Genomic DNA, 15603 nt, shown 5'->3' with positions numbered 1-15603 from the left:
TCTGCTTAAAAATGTGATATCTTGTACCTATCCTACAATGATTATTTTTATAATCGTCAAACTTGTAGTTGAATTGTTTAAACTTTGAAATTTCATTGTAATATTCATTGTAGGATGCCCAGTAGCACCATAAATCCAAATTTAAATTTTTGGTTAATATATCTACATAATGCCATTTAATTAATTTTGCTACACTAACAGTAACAGTTGAAAAGATAAATGGATTCATCGTGCTAGGTTGTAGTCCTTTTTTAAATTAAAAGTAAACTCACCAGTGATGACTAAACGTCCCTTTGTGGCAGAAAGACGAGTTTCACCAGTCAGTCTGTGCTTAGTACGACATTGGTATGACTTGTATCCATCCTCTGGTCCTACATCTCTTATATGTAATTCACCAGATGGTAGAACCAAGTATTTGCCGTCTGTCGAAAAATAAAATAATTATAGATATTTGTCGAATGATCTAAAGTTCAAGCTATTCTCAGAATGTTCAAGCATTGCAACGCAACATAAGGTTGCGATTTACTTACATATTTTGCAGCATGCATTTTAGCCTAAGGTAGAAGGAAGAAGGATTGAGGTAGGCCGTGAGGCCCGTGGAGACACGGGAACCCTTTTTGAGGAACAATGCCCTAAACAGAACGAAATGAAATTTCAGTAATCACTAAGTACGTAAAGAAAATGAACATTAATTTAGGACTCAAATCGGGCAAAAGCCAAAAGATTTATAGTACCAAATATTTTACCATCAAAATTTTTGGGAGACTCTAATTTGATTTCGAGCTCCTCTTCACCTTCACTGATGATCCATGAAACAACCACAACGTATTCTGAGACGAAACTGGGTATGTGACATTTTAATATAGCTGCGTTTCCTCTGAGGACATACTCTTCTAATAGATTTACAGCGTATGCTTGCGAGACAACTGCAACAAGACGACCAAAAGTCAGAAGGATATCAAAATATCGTTAAGAATAACACTATAACCTCAATCAAACGAATACCTAACTTTTAGAAATAAATCACTAGTAGGGATATGGTGGATATAAGGATATAAGCACCGCAAACTAAAGTGTTTCGACAAAAATACCTAAATCTGAAGTACTATTTATTTTAATCTCCCTTTCGTTTTCGTCTTCAGAAATAATCCAAGAAGCTACCGAGACGTATTCGGAAACAAAACTTGGAATTTGACATTTCAAAATGGCAGCATTTCCTCGCAAAATATACTCTTCCCAAAATTTCACGTCGTATGCTTGAGATACAACTGAAAATGAAACAAAATGCGAACTTCAAAATATGAGAGCCGAAGATATAACGGAAGATGTGTAAAGGATTTTTTCAAGGTACAAAGATGAACAAAGACAAGTCGAAGAAAGATCGTAGGGAAAGGATACGAGGAAAAATTCGCCGTAAAATCATTGTTACCTAAATTAGGATCTGAGTCTAAATTTATTTCCTGCACATCTTTATCCCCTTCGGAAATTATCCAGGAAGTAATAGCGACATACTCGGTCACGAAACTTGGAATGTGACATTTAAGTATAGCAGCGTTTCCGCGCAATACGTTTTCTTCCCAAAGATTCACGGTGTACGCTTGGGATACAACTGTAACAATTTGCAACTTGCCTATGTGCCTATTTCAAGAAAAAAAGAAAAGAAAATCGGTGGCGTAATGAGGTTTTTGAGAAGTTTAGGAACCGTGGAGTTTCGGGACAGCCTTAGTATTTACTATGGTACCTAAATTTGAGGAGTCATCTACTTTAATCTCTAATTTATCTATATCTCCTTCAGAAATTATCCAAGAGGATACGGTTACATATTCGGTGACGAAACTGGGTATGTGACATTTGAGTATAGCAGCATTGCCACGTAAGACATTTTCTTCCATTAAATTGACAGTGTATGTTTGCGATACCACTGGAACAATATTGTTATTTTATTATCTCTTGCTAAAAAATAATCCTTTACAAACACACATGTCGTAAAAAAGGAAGGAGGAAAAATTGGATATTAAAAAGAGGTTTTCTATAGCAAATACCCAAATCTTTATTTTCTTCAGCTTTAATTTCTAATTCTTCCTTATCTCCTTCAGAGATAATCCAAGATGAAACACTGACATATTCTGTTACGAAAGTTGATATATGACATTTCAAAATAGCTGCATTTCCACGCAATACACTTTCCTCCATGAGATTCACTGTATAAGCTTGTGTCACTACTGCAAATTAAATCGTAAACAAAGACGTGAGAAGGACCAAATTGATAGGAACATGAAATATGGATTGTATTATATACATATTTAGTTTTGAAGAAAACTACATATAAGTAGGTATAGAATACCCTCTTTGTTCACAGTGTCGTTTAATTTAATTTCCGTTTCAACTTCTCCTTCAGACATTATCCACGAAGAAACTGATACATATTCTGTCACGAAACTTGGAATGAGACATTTGATTATGGCAGCGTTGCCTCGTAACACATTCTCTTCTACTAAGTGAACAGAGTAGGCTTGAGACACCACTGCAAATAATAATTGACACCGATAGTAAGCTAGCTATTCGGTACACCAGATAATTGGCACACGCAGGATAGGATACAAAGGACAAAATGTTATTCCGGATGCTAGAAATACCGTAATTATCATTTATAGTGTATTCTCCACCATTGGTGTCGTGCCAAGAAACTACTTGCACATGATCGGAAACAAATGAAGGAATATGGCACTTGAATACAGCAGCATTCCCTCTGATCACATACATATCGTAAACCTGCGACTCGTAGAACTGATTTACGGCTGAAATGTTTATGAAACGTTAAGCTACAATTGAACGAATGATGTAGAATGTTGTGTGGAGCGGATAGGAGCAATTGGGGACGTGCGGGCGCTCTCGATTACCATAATTGCGCTCGGAGTCGTTCAACGAAAATGCGGACAAGGACTCTTCACCCATCACCCATTCCACAACATGAACGTAGTCAGCCACAAAAGACGGAATTGTACATTTGACTATAGCTGAGTTGCCACGCAATACATCTTCATCGGTAACACGAGGTTCATAACTCTGATGGACCACTGTGAAATCCGGTTAATTGTGATAGTTACAAATTCAAAAGGGATAAGGGAGTTATAGGAAAAAACTTTGTAACGAACTTAAAACTACCAGGGTCAATAGTTTGGCCTTCAGCAGTAATAGTGTCATTGTCCATAATCCAGGCTACTACATGAATAAAGTCAGCAACAAAAGATGGCCCAATGCACTTTAAAATAGCAGTATTGCCTCGCAGAACAAACTCATCGTTGACTCTAGCCTCATAGACTTGAAGAACAGCTGTGAGAAAAATAAGTAGGAATTAAGGACGGTGTGTATCTCTTGTGTAAAGTGAGGAATTACCCTCATTCTCTCCTGATTGATAAGTGCCACCATTGCTGTCCATCCACATTTCTACAGATACGAAGTCTGAGACAAAACTTGGCACTTCACATTTCATTAACGCTGCGTTCCCGCGAATAACGTATTCGTTATCCGCTTCAGCTTCGTAAGGCTGTGATACCACTATAGAAACAACATACTAATTGAGACCAATAGTAATTATTCAGGTAAATAGGGATATTTTGGATATTGGGTTAACATAGATGAAGAATGAGAAGTTCGTTTGGAAAAATGTACCCTCAGCAACGTTTGTGTTATTTATCGTCAATATTTGTCCATCGTCCATAACCCAGCTTTCCACTTGCACGAAATCGCTAACAAAAGATGGAATCTTGCAACGGACAATGGCTGCGTTCCCTCTAATCACGTAGTCATTTTCGGGTTCGGTCACGTAGAATTGCGATACGACTGAAGAATAATAATCAGGTGCTTTAGGTAGGAACTGACAGGTGGAGGTGTTAGAACAAACACTCGATGCGGGAAGTGGACGCTTCATTGTTAGGCGATGCTATTGTTACCGAGGTCGTCGGAATGGTTAATCACTGTTCCTTCATCGTCTAGCCACGCTTCTACTTTTACAAAATCAGCCACAAAAGAAGGAATAGAGCATTTCAATACAGCAGCATTGCCCTTTATAACATATTCTGTGAGAATTTCGGCTTCGTAGAATTGATTTACGACTGAAAAAAGACATTGGGAGATGATGAATTTGAAATCTACAATACTGTAGAGTCGGTCGCCAAATAACGCGACATTTCTAGGATTGGGATGAAAAGGATTAAACGGATACCATAGCACCCAAGGTAAAATACCAATATCATCGGAATATAAGTATTCGCCACCGTCAGAGTCGACCCAAGCTTCCACTTTGACAAAATCGGCGACGAATGACGGAATATTGCATTTTAATACGGCGGTATTCCCTCGAATCACATATTCGGAGACCACTTCCGCTTCGAAGTACTGAGTTACAACTGTAAACGTATCAACATTAAAATATTTATATGGATGGGGCTTAAAATTGGATAGGATGAGTGGATGCACAGTATACTGATGTATCCATAAATTAGTTGTACCATTTCCTTCCTTCGATTCCTCTGTAGCGAAAGAATTGCCAGAGTCGTCATGCCAAGAGACAACACTGACGAAATCCGCCACAAATGAAGGAATAGAACATTTGAGGATAGCGGCGTTACCGCGAATCACATACTCATTGTTTACTTCTGATTCGTATTGCTGCTGCACCACTACAATTATCATTTAAGAATAAATATAAAATAAAGAAATATTTTTCTCAGATCACAGAGATGATACTTGGAAGAAAGGATTTAGGAATTTATAGAACAGCTAAGCGATTAACCATTGTTTTCGCCAGGGAAGAAATCTTCGTTTTCACTGGTGTGCCAAGAGAGGACCTCAACGAAATCAGCAACAAAAGAAGGGACCTGACATTTTAATACGATGCTGTTTCCCAATATGACATAGTCCTTGTTAACATCCGTGTCATAATGCTGTGCAACAACTGATGTTTAAAAACAAAATCTGCATTGAATACACACACTTACACTGAAAGAAATGAAGATTATAATCTAATTCTATTTAGTGTTAATTAAAGTTAAACTCTTTTAACGACTACAAACGTATAATTTCGAAATACATCATGTAAAAGCACAATGAAAAAATATTCTCTAGAGTTTTATAATGAGGCTCATTAAATTATCCAGACTTTTTAGGCAGCATCGGTATTGTAATGTTTTAGGTCACTGAATGATTTATTATTCAATGAGCAAGTGCAAAGCGATTACACAATAGGGGTTCATTTACATAGTAAAATAGATAGCGTACACATAAAACCAGCAGTGGGCATAATATATACATTTTTATTTGCAACGGTGACGTACTTATAGTACTAAAAACATAAGTCTTGCGTGTTTTTTAATACTATCAAACTAATTAATGTAACAAAAAGGAAGTCACTGGAAATTAATCCTAACTCTAACCGAATTGTTACTTTACTTTGTACTCCCTCTGATACAACTAATTTATCTAATTCGACCAGAATTGTTAATAATGTGTTAATTTTATTGATAAAACAAAAATCTATTAAACTAAGCTATCATCTGCCGTCATTGGTCGATTACTTAATTGGCCTCATTTGGCCCTGGGTCATAAAGGGCAGCGCCCTGTGACTGCCAATCAACCTTTTAATCTATCAAAGACCCTACTGGAACATGTTTATTATAATGTCAGTTGGCTTTTATTAGTACACTTGAATCATCTCAATTGACTACCTACTTATAGTATCACATAATATATAACATAGTGACCATGTAGAGCCAGAGTCGTTGGTTTGCTTGAAAAAACTAAAATTTGATTTTTATTTTATTTTAATTGATGTTAATCAAGTGACAGGACGAACAAGTCGTGCGCCTGATGGTAAGCTACACGCCTGTCCATAGTAGTTGCAGTGCCACTCAGAGGTTTAAAACACACAAATATTTGAAGGGCACTGCCACTCGCCAGTCAGCCTGAGACATAAGTTGACAAGTACCATGTGTCTGTAATTCACCAGCACCCTTCCTGACATTACTGCTTGGCGGCAAAAAAGGTGGCAGTACTACCCTAGCCGAACTCTTTCACAAGGAGCTTTACTGCTACTAAAAGATTATATTCGAAAAAATAGTGTATTTTCCAAAGAGTAGCAATCGCGAAAACTTAATAACTCGAAGTTAAACTTTATTATTATTAAGTTGGGTATTCAAAGTTGATAACCAAATAAATAGTACGACGATAAACTACGAAACTTATTAAATGAAAGGAAATAATACCAATTTGTAGTCAGGTCATGTTCATGCCACGGTTTATCGTTTTGTAAGTATCGTGAGTTACGCACGCGGGCGTTCGTTATTATCGTCTCATCGTTCATAATAACGGTGACATTAAACTGAAACTAAATAATATTTTGCAATACTATTGACCGTTCATGAAATTCTTAAAATATTTAGGCACAAGCAAATATTTTTATCGTTAATAGTAAATTAAGTTTCAAACATACTTTACGGAAACTAATGTCACTGTACTCTAGCTAGAAACTCGAATAACAGGTAAGCAGATATTCAAATATACCTACTCGTATTTCATTTTTGTTCATCTTGATTTAAGTGAAATACGAAATGAATAATAAATCAGCGTAACGCATTGCTGGAGTCTTTGTGACAACAATATTAAATTACAAAGACGTAGGGGTCTTAGGTCAGCTGTACACGTCAAGTGGCTTATCATATCATAATCGTTTCATGTTCTCGTAAAAGTATGTTTATAGGTTTTTTGTACTCGAGTAAGATATAAAGGCCAAATAAAACAACATTTGGAAGACGAGTGAAAAAATGTTGAAACATTTTATATTTTAGTAATTTTTATACTTATGTTTATGTAGAAAACATTGAGTAGATAGATAAACCATGAAATTTTAACTCAATTACATCAATAACATATCATCGAAAGATGCTTGTACGCCTTGTCTTTCCCGAAGTATCGATTCTCTACAGTAAAAAGAAGAGAGAGAAGAGTTTCAATCTGTCTTTTTACATACAGGTAATACCAAAAATAATATTACGTGAGACGTACCATAGTTTCCGGAATTAATAAGAAAAAAATACTATAAATGGTCAGAAATGAATTTATTGTTTCTCAAAATATTCCAGTTAGCGTTAATGCACTTTTTCGTACGAATGAACCAATTTTGAAAACATTTATGCCACTCCTCCGTGACAATATCTGAAGAAACATATTTTTCATACTCTTCGACAGCCTCTTCAGGTGATGAAAATCGTTAACCGCGTAACTGGTTCTTAATTTTTGGAAATAAATAAAGTAAATAATAAAGTCACAAGGTGCCAGGTCGGGACTGTACTCGGGATGGCTCATAAGGTCAACGTTGTTCACCTTCAAAAATTCATTTGTCTGGCCGTGTGAGAACTGGCATTATCGTGGTGCAAGATGATACGGCGTTTACGGTTATTTTTACGGAGTTTGTCAATAACTTCCGGCAAACAAATGCTCGTGTACCAATCACAATTCACGGTACGACGATTCTCCAAAACAACAGTAGCCACGTGTCCAGTTTTATTAAAAAAAGAAGCAATCATCTTCTTAGATGCACTTTGCACGCGCGCCACTTTAGTTGGTTTTGGCTCATCTCGAAAGACCCATACGCTCGATTGCTGCTTTGTTTAGGGATCGTAACTATAAATCCATGTTTCGTCACCTATTACTATATCACACACCAAATATGACGCCCCTTCGTTGAATCTGGTAACCATAGCATTGCACCAAGTGACGCGATCCGTTTTTTGAGCTTCAGTCAAATTGTGTGGGATCCGCCGAGAGCACAGCTTTTTCACACCCAAAATGTTTGTGGAGTATTAATAGTATTTGACTCATCCCTATGCCTAAAGATGCCCGAATCTCATGGTATGTCACATGCCTGTCTGTTTTGATCATACGGCGCATAGTATTGTTGTTTTTGTTCACAGTAGTGGACTGGCGACCATCACGAAATTCGTTACTGAGATTCACACGACCGCGTTTGAATTCTGCAAATCAGCTATAATTAGTCGTCTTGCATGGTACTTCATCGCCAAAAGCAGTTTAAAGCCGAGCGAAGCTTCGCTGAGCTTTTAAATTACACTTAAAGTCGTAGAAAAACATACTACCAAAATTTTCACGAGTTAAATCCATGGTGATGTAGACAACCAATTTCTATGGTGACGCCACAATGTAAAAACTAGTGACAGTCAGATGAAACAAACTGTATTCTACAACCAAAGAGTTCCATTTTCAAATATTGTAATTACTTTTTAAATATTGTTTATGTAAGTGGCCAGTTCCGGAAACTTATAGTGCGCCCTATATTATTATATCACATCAGTAGGATAATAATATTATTTTCTTTTCGCCTTTAAATATCGTTGACATACATAAATTTGGATGATATATTATTGTTTTGGTAACCTGTAAGTGAAATGGTTCTAATTCTCTTAAGTTGTGTAACCGCTTTAAGCACTTCCTTCCTTACTTCACTTTAAAACGAAAATAACTACTTCGCCTATTTCTGTTTGGATTTAGTAGGCATTGCCTCGTTTCCTATTTCCGGACGATGGAAGTTTTCTCCAAACTAACCGTTCGAAGTCGCAGTACTTACAAAGATTTATTTCGGGATTCGAAAGTAATTATTTAATTTGTTATAATACCCCAGCAACAGTAATAAATTTAAATAGCAAATAAAGAGTGTTTTGACAATTACATGGCTGTTAATTTTCCTCACTTCGTCGTTTTATTGCAAATGTTAATAGTTATAGGTAAACACAATAAATCGATATCAATCGACTGTACCGAACCTAAAGATCTCGCTTCCATCGTCCTTCCATCTTCCATCTCTTTAACTCTTATTCCAAAGTAAACAAACTTACCAGCTCGGACATTAACGTCTCGGGAATGAATAGTACCAACGGGGTTTCTAGCGAGACAGGCATAGACCTGAGCGTGAACTTCTTGCCGGTAATCCTCAGCGCGAAACGGTGGAAAGACTAGGTTGCCGTTCGGTAACACCTGTAAGAAAGATCAATGATACAATTTTTACCATAATTGTGCTAAATTAAACAATCTGAGAATTAAGTAAATGAATAAAACGATGGGTGTGTAGTGGATCATACTAAAGATTAACAGATTAGATGCGAATTACGCCCTCTTAATGAAAACATTAATCGTTTCATAAATATACTACTACCGGAATAGCAGCAGAACTTGACAATAAAGTAAAACAATAATTTAGGCACCTGTCGAAGTCCAGGAACATCTCCAACAGCAGTTCCATCAGATCGTACCCAGATGACATCGGGAGGTGGGGATCCGCGGACAGCACACTCCACTACGGCGCCGGTCGTGTTGCTAAAGTCCACTCGATTTGGAGGTTCTTTTATGAATATTGGGCCTATAGTCTCATCCTCACAGAGCACTAATCCTGTAACAAGGAAAATAGATTTTTGCATTCATAATGCTATACTTCAACCACTAGGATGCATTAATCTGTTAGTGGATTCAATGAAACTTTAATGTGTTGCAAGATTAGTTTTAGTATCTAACTACTTTGCTGTGCAATTTGGATGGGTAAATCTCGCACAATAGTCTAAACCAGTGGTCCGCAAATCGCGGATCGCGTGCCACATGCTGCTCTTTGGCTTTTTGAAAGTGGCTATTCCACGAAATACAGATACGGGTGAAGTATGCAAGACAGGTGTAGATGGGAGAGCTGGAAGGGGTCGACATCAGTTCACGTATCTCAATCAAACCGAGAACGATTTTAGCAAAAACCAACTTAAAAGTCTCGTAATTAAATTAATAATAATACATAGGGCGCACTATAAGTTTCCAGAACTGGCCGCTTACACAATATTTGACCTGGCACCTTGTGACTTTTGTGAATATTTTGAGAAACAACAAATTCATTTCTGATCATTTATACTATTTTTTCTTATTCATTCCGGAAACATATAATGCGCCACACGTATATCAATATATCCACCTAGGTACCTATAACGTTTAAGTTTTAAAAAATTGGCTGTCAAATGAAATTTCAATTGTTGTACTGTTGATATTTGGTTCTGTTGATTAATAAGTTTACCGACCCAGTGGTCGGTTAACTAGTCTAGACAGCTCTACTCATACTCAAGGTGATAATTAACCAGTACATAAAGAAAAAATTGATTTAGATGCGTAAAACTTCAACATTCACTTAGCGCGGTGCTAACCTAGTCAGTGAGTCGTTGGAAGCCCTAAATAGAGATTTATGAGAGCACACTCGGGCACGTCACGACCCTTTTGCGCTAGTTTATGAAAGCTTTGACCTAGAATGCGAGCCAGCTTACAATAATAAAAACTTGCAAGAGATAGACTCCTTGTAAATTATTTCATTGAGTCTAAGCATACGAGAGATGAACGATACTGGTTTTTTAGTCTCCCTTGAAGGTACCCGTTTTTGTAGGAAATCATAAGACTGGCAACTGTCATCTTGACAGGCGTGAGCCCGCATAACCTTGCCCAAGAGTATAGTAACACTTCTTATTCAGTAACAAACAGTAATAATCTACATTACCTACCTCTAAACTTCATTATCCACCTTATCAACAACCTACATTATCTATTCTATCTCATAAATATTCGTGTTTTGTAATTACCTTAAATTATTAGATAGCATTTAAATTGCAATGTGTCATTGCTAACCATTACAGCTACACCCTACAGCAGGGATGCACAGACCGCGGCCCGCCGGTGAAATACTGGTGGCCCGCCGACAGCAAAATAATACTCTCGTACATATCGAGTTCTTAGGTTTTCGCGATTGTTACACATAGGAAATGAAACTATTTTTCCGGATTTAAATCGCGTATATTTGTTTTTTCAAACAAACCGACGTTTCGGGCCCTTTACAGGTCCCATGGTCACGGTTGACTGAGGTGGTACAGTCTTCAACCAGTTATGTCTAATATTAATGCAAACCACCCTATTTTTTCACTATAGTTACAATAGTTATTAATTAAATACCTTATTTTTAATTTTACAAAGAAAACATTCCAATTTACGCTACATTAAGTTTTACAAATTATTTTATTGAATGAATTTTTATTAAGTTTAATTTATTATTAATTATTAATAGAAATTAGAATAAACTAAAACATATTAATTAGTACTGCAGTCTTATGTCTGTTTAGGATTTTTCATTAGAGGAAATACTGGATCCCAAACTGGTGGTACGGAGAAACCATCTTCCCTTTGTGTGATTTGGCTTTTTTAGTTGACATCAACATCAACATACAAATCATTTCAATGTCTTGAACACACGGCTTCAAGGCAAAAATCAACTGATATCACAGCTCTACGCTCATGTATCATCCTTTCAATGCAAGCTGACACTTTTCAGATCGCAACTGAATTCTGGAAATTACAATCATTTTCCGAATTATAAGAAAATGGCCGAAAAATTCAACAAAACTGCGATTAATTTCAGTTATGTAGAAAAGCTAGATATTTTGATTCAATCTTTTCAAGACAGATTTTCGGACTTTAAAAAAGTGAAACCTCTGTTGGACATATTCAGCAATCCTTTCACGATTTCAGTTGAAAATGCGTCAGAGTCAATGCAGTTAGAAATTATCGACATTCAAAACGACCAAGATTTACGCAACAAATTCAACGAAGGAGACTTGTTGAACTTTTACCACTGCATTGATAAAAATATGTACAAAGAATTGCGCATAAACGCTTTGAAATGTGCCAGCTTATTTGGTTCTACCTATATGTGAGCAAACTTTTTCAATACTAAATAATAATAAAACAAAAAATCGAAACCGCCTTGCAAATGAAAGTTTGGAAGCAGTTTTACGTGTTGCTACAAGTAAATTTGAGCCAAATATAAAAAAGATTGTAAGCAGTATGCAGTGCCACGCTTCAAATTAATAAATTATTTTTCAATTTGAATACATTATTATCAATTCTTTATTGTCTTTAATTACCTATACTTCTGACGGCCCGCCATCAATTCATGATTTGCCCGAGTGGCCCCTAGTCTTAATAAGTCTGTGCATCCCTGCCCTACAGTTACCATCTGAAACTACCATTCACCTACGAACTGGAACAACAGTTAAAAAACTAAAACCAGATTACTACAAAAAATACTTAGAACTATAAAAATTACAAACAACAAAGTTTGATTTAATTTTAGTGGTTGGTGGACATGATTTTAACATACAATTTAGTCAATGTTTCCGAAAGTGTGCATATACATTTAACTATGCTCTCTAAGGACAAAAATATTTTGTAGAGAATCAAAATTTTCGTTATTTGTGTAGTACCACACACCATACCCCACATACCACAAGCGAACGGTGAAAATGCATTGTTGAAATCGGTTCATTGCGCGACTTTGAGAGCGAGTAGCTTGACTGTCATAGTATGTGTTAATTAATTCGGTGTTTCCGGTTGAGATAATGCGTATAACACAACTCGGTGGACTGACTGAGCTTAACTGTCATTGGAGACGAAAGACGCACGGAAGATTACCTGCCGTTTTTTGTATCTGTACTACGTACTAAGGTAAAACCACAATGCTAACCAAGTTTGGAGAACTACATATATAAACTAGGTACTTATATAGAAGGCCCTAGGTTAGATTCGCACACTTCCAGGGGCCTGCGTTATAGAATTTTTGCAAGTCATGTGACATTTAGGGTCAAAGGAACAAACGTCATCGCAGACGCATGAATTCTCAAACCATTTTGTTGGGGACCGACGTTAGGAAGTTGTACTACGCGGCGTGAACTATGGCCTAAATCCTCTCTTTAAGAGAGAGTGCTGCCAGCACGTTTAAGAATTGGCAATAAGCTATTCAGCTATTCCTACTGGAGTTATGGTAATAAATATCTTAAGCTAGGTATAGTAGCTACTTATTGTAAAACTATAAACTGGGAATACTTTACTATTTTCAGTAGGTACTTTTTGTTGTCACATAAGCATGGTTGTTTCGTTTAAAACTTTTGCAAAACTAAAATAAAATGATCCATTACAATATTCAGGGCAAATAAAAAGCATTAATATGTGCCTTAACCCTCCATGACGACAAAAAATAGCAACAAAAGGAACAAAAAGCGCGGGTGTAGCTCGAAACTCGACAGATGTGCGCCCGCGCACGCTTCTGATTGGTAGATTCATCGACAGCTGTGATTCGAGTGAATATGCAGACGGAGTGAATCAGGACGATTTATCACAGTACTTGCAACCGTTTCTAGTGCAAGGATAAATACAATCCTTGTTAGATGCGTCAGGTGGCTGCAATTAAATGTGATAGATGGACAAGATACGCTGAAATGCGGTTAAGTAATGAAAAATTAAAAAGTAGTATCTATGTATGAGAGATAATATATCTACCAAAAAAAATATTTAAGTACACATTGGAGAGTAAATACGTAGATGCTTGATGAGGAGGTCACTGGTTCCATATCCCGTAAGACCAATTTGGGAAACAAACTTTTCTTAAATTATTCGGAACTTTGTTCCGTGTGGAGGGAATTCCAGGTAAATTGTGTGGTTGTTTGGGCCACATTTATTATTATTAAAGGTTTTTAATTATTATTTAATGTAAGTAGTTTTGTAAAGACATTAACGTACCTTTACGCAGGCATAGCAATCGACCTAAACGATTACTCACTCTATTAGTAAATGCAAACAGTTCATATCGTATCAAAAACTGATAGAATCTGGATTATGATAAGAAATACATTACATCTGATTCTAGATAACTATATCACGACACAGATATGACAATAATAAGTCTCTATAGACACACGATGAAAAGAAAATACGTGTCGTACCTTTACAATGTTACGAAGTAATATTTTTATCCATTTTTTATCTATGGGTATAATACGATTGGTTCTCTTATCACTGTTTATACGCGTTTCAGTAAAACACTTAGAACAACTTAATATTTAAGGAGACCTTGCCGTTGATGTGCAATAGTAACCACAACACGTGGTAACATCATGCTGAGAACTCTCAACCCACACGCCATGGTCACGTCAGTGCCAACCGATACTCATTTCACATTTTGTAATCCCTGTGAAATACGCATTATATGACCAAAGTACTGTAGTTTGCGTTTTTTGATAGTACTCAAGACCTAATTTGTTATTCACCATACTTTTTCATTGGATACTCTATCTATCGATATATTTTTAAAATTCTTCTGTAGACCCACATTTCAAAGGCTTCTAAGCGGTTGCTCTTATTTTAAGTTAAGGTCCAGAACTCTACGCCATACAGAAGAACCGAAAACACGTAACAACGTGGCAAACGCTTCCTGTTAGATATCTTCAAGGATCGATTGCAGAGTAGATGACTCCACTTTAGAAATACGTTACGTGCTTGTTCTATCCGACATTTGATCTCCACGCTTTGATCACATTGGTCGTTTCATATTATGACATTTGTTAAAATTGACCTTATGACAACACGAAATCGTTAACATCGGTATTATATAGTGGTCAACATCACTTAGGTAAATAATTTTGATTAGATACCTGCCTTCTTCTTCTTCTTCTTCTTGAGATAAATGGTTTTCACGGAATATCCTCAAATTAAAAAGTGTGTGCATATTATTAATTCGCACTTGACAAGTAACATTACTATCAAGGATTATTTCGAAAATTGCGTCATATTAGGCTTTATCTCCTTCTTCGTCTTCTCCTTTATAACGTTATAGCTCCATCAATACAATTGATGATTCCGCCAATGTCAAGTTAAAGAAGGCACGCGTATATTCTATATCTCATAATCTCAGTACAGAGTATTAAAAAACTGACCTCAAAAGTTCGTGAAAAATTTTATTCAAATTGGTTACTGCAAAGTGCACGAAACAGGATTCATCCCCTACTTTGCCACCCTTAAAGGTGGAATATTTTCTTCAAATTTATATGGGACTACTATCAAGATATCCTCTTTCCAATAAAAAATCATCAAAATCGGTTCACAAATGCCGCGAATTATCGCGTAACATACATAAAAAAACATATGTTGAATTGAGAACCTCCTCCTTTTTTTTTAAGTCGGTAAAAAAATTGCGCTATAGGACGAGATGACATATACGTACTATGTTTTTGCCATGTGCGAATTGTATGGTGGACACTGACACTCTTAAGTCTTGGAAAAATAATGATCATTTTATTGAAATTATAAAATTAAAGTTAAGTTAACATTTTAATTTAGCAAGGTTTAAAATTATCATACAATGGCGATGACATTGAACGATGGCACTAATAAAACTATTAAAATTCTGTAATGCAATATTGAATTACATTACAACACACAATGTGAATCAAATCCTTAGAGGGTAGTCTAATTACTGATGGCCATCCCTACATAGCTATGCAAATGGATAATTAATTTGATTAGCAATATTATATTATGTCAAATGTATTTATTTTTTTATGTATTTATTAAAGAGGAAAGACTGGTAAAGTGCATACTCTGAACTTTTTGAGAGGTAAGAAAAAAACGTGGCGGTCAAATCTTCAGGTATAAAGACGTTCAGAAACGACATATGAGAAAATGCAACAT

General features: G+C 36.2%; 1 protein-coding gene across 17 annotated transcripts in view; it reads right to left on the bottom strand.

The window, feature by feature from the left end:
- The window catches only part of LOC113226958 (Down syndrome cell adhesion molecule-like protein Dscam2), a 73157-nt gene that overhangs the window by 38168 nt on the left and 19386 nt on the right, over positions 1-15603 (bottom strand). For 11 of the 17 annotated variants that reach the window (XM_026459800.1, XM_026459792.1, XM_026459786.1 and 8 more), the window contains exons 3-6: positions 9273-9457; positions 8907-9045; positions 747-926; positions 273-422 (exon numbers count right to left, since the gene is read on the bottom strand). In XM_026459800.1, the coding sequence (XP_026315585.1) occupies positions 273-422; positions 747-926; positions 8907-9045; positions 9273-9457 (654 nt within the window). Of the gene's footprint in view, positions 1-272; positions 423-746; positions 927-1741; positions 1922-2636; positions 2799-3953; positions 4116-4247; positions 4410-4795; positions 4958-8906; positions 9046-9272; positions 9458-15603 lie in introns of all 17 variants that reach the window. The other 6 variants (XM_026459799.1, XM_026459791.1, XM_026459790.1 and 3 more) reach the window with 5 other exon arrangements.

Source organism: Hyposmocoma kahamanoa, unplaced genomic scaffold (genome assembly GCF_003589595.1).
Source record: "Hyposmocoma kahamanoa isolate Upper Pololo Valley unplaced genomic scaffold, ASM358959v1 202, whole genome shotgun sequence".
Classification (NCBI taxonomy): domain Eukaryota; kingdom Metazoa; phylum Arthropoda; class Insecta; order Lepidoptera; family Cosmopterigidae; genus Hyposmocoma; species Hyposmocoma kahamanoa.
Note: the sequence above shows the minus strand (reverse complement) of the source record. Positions and strands in the feature narration are given on the sequence as shown.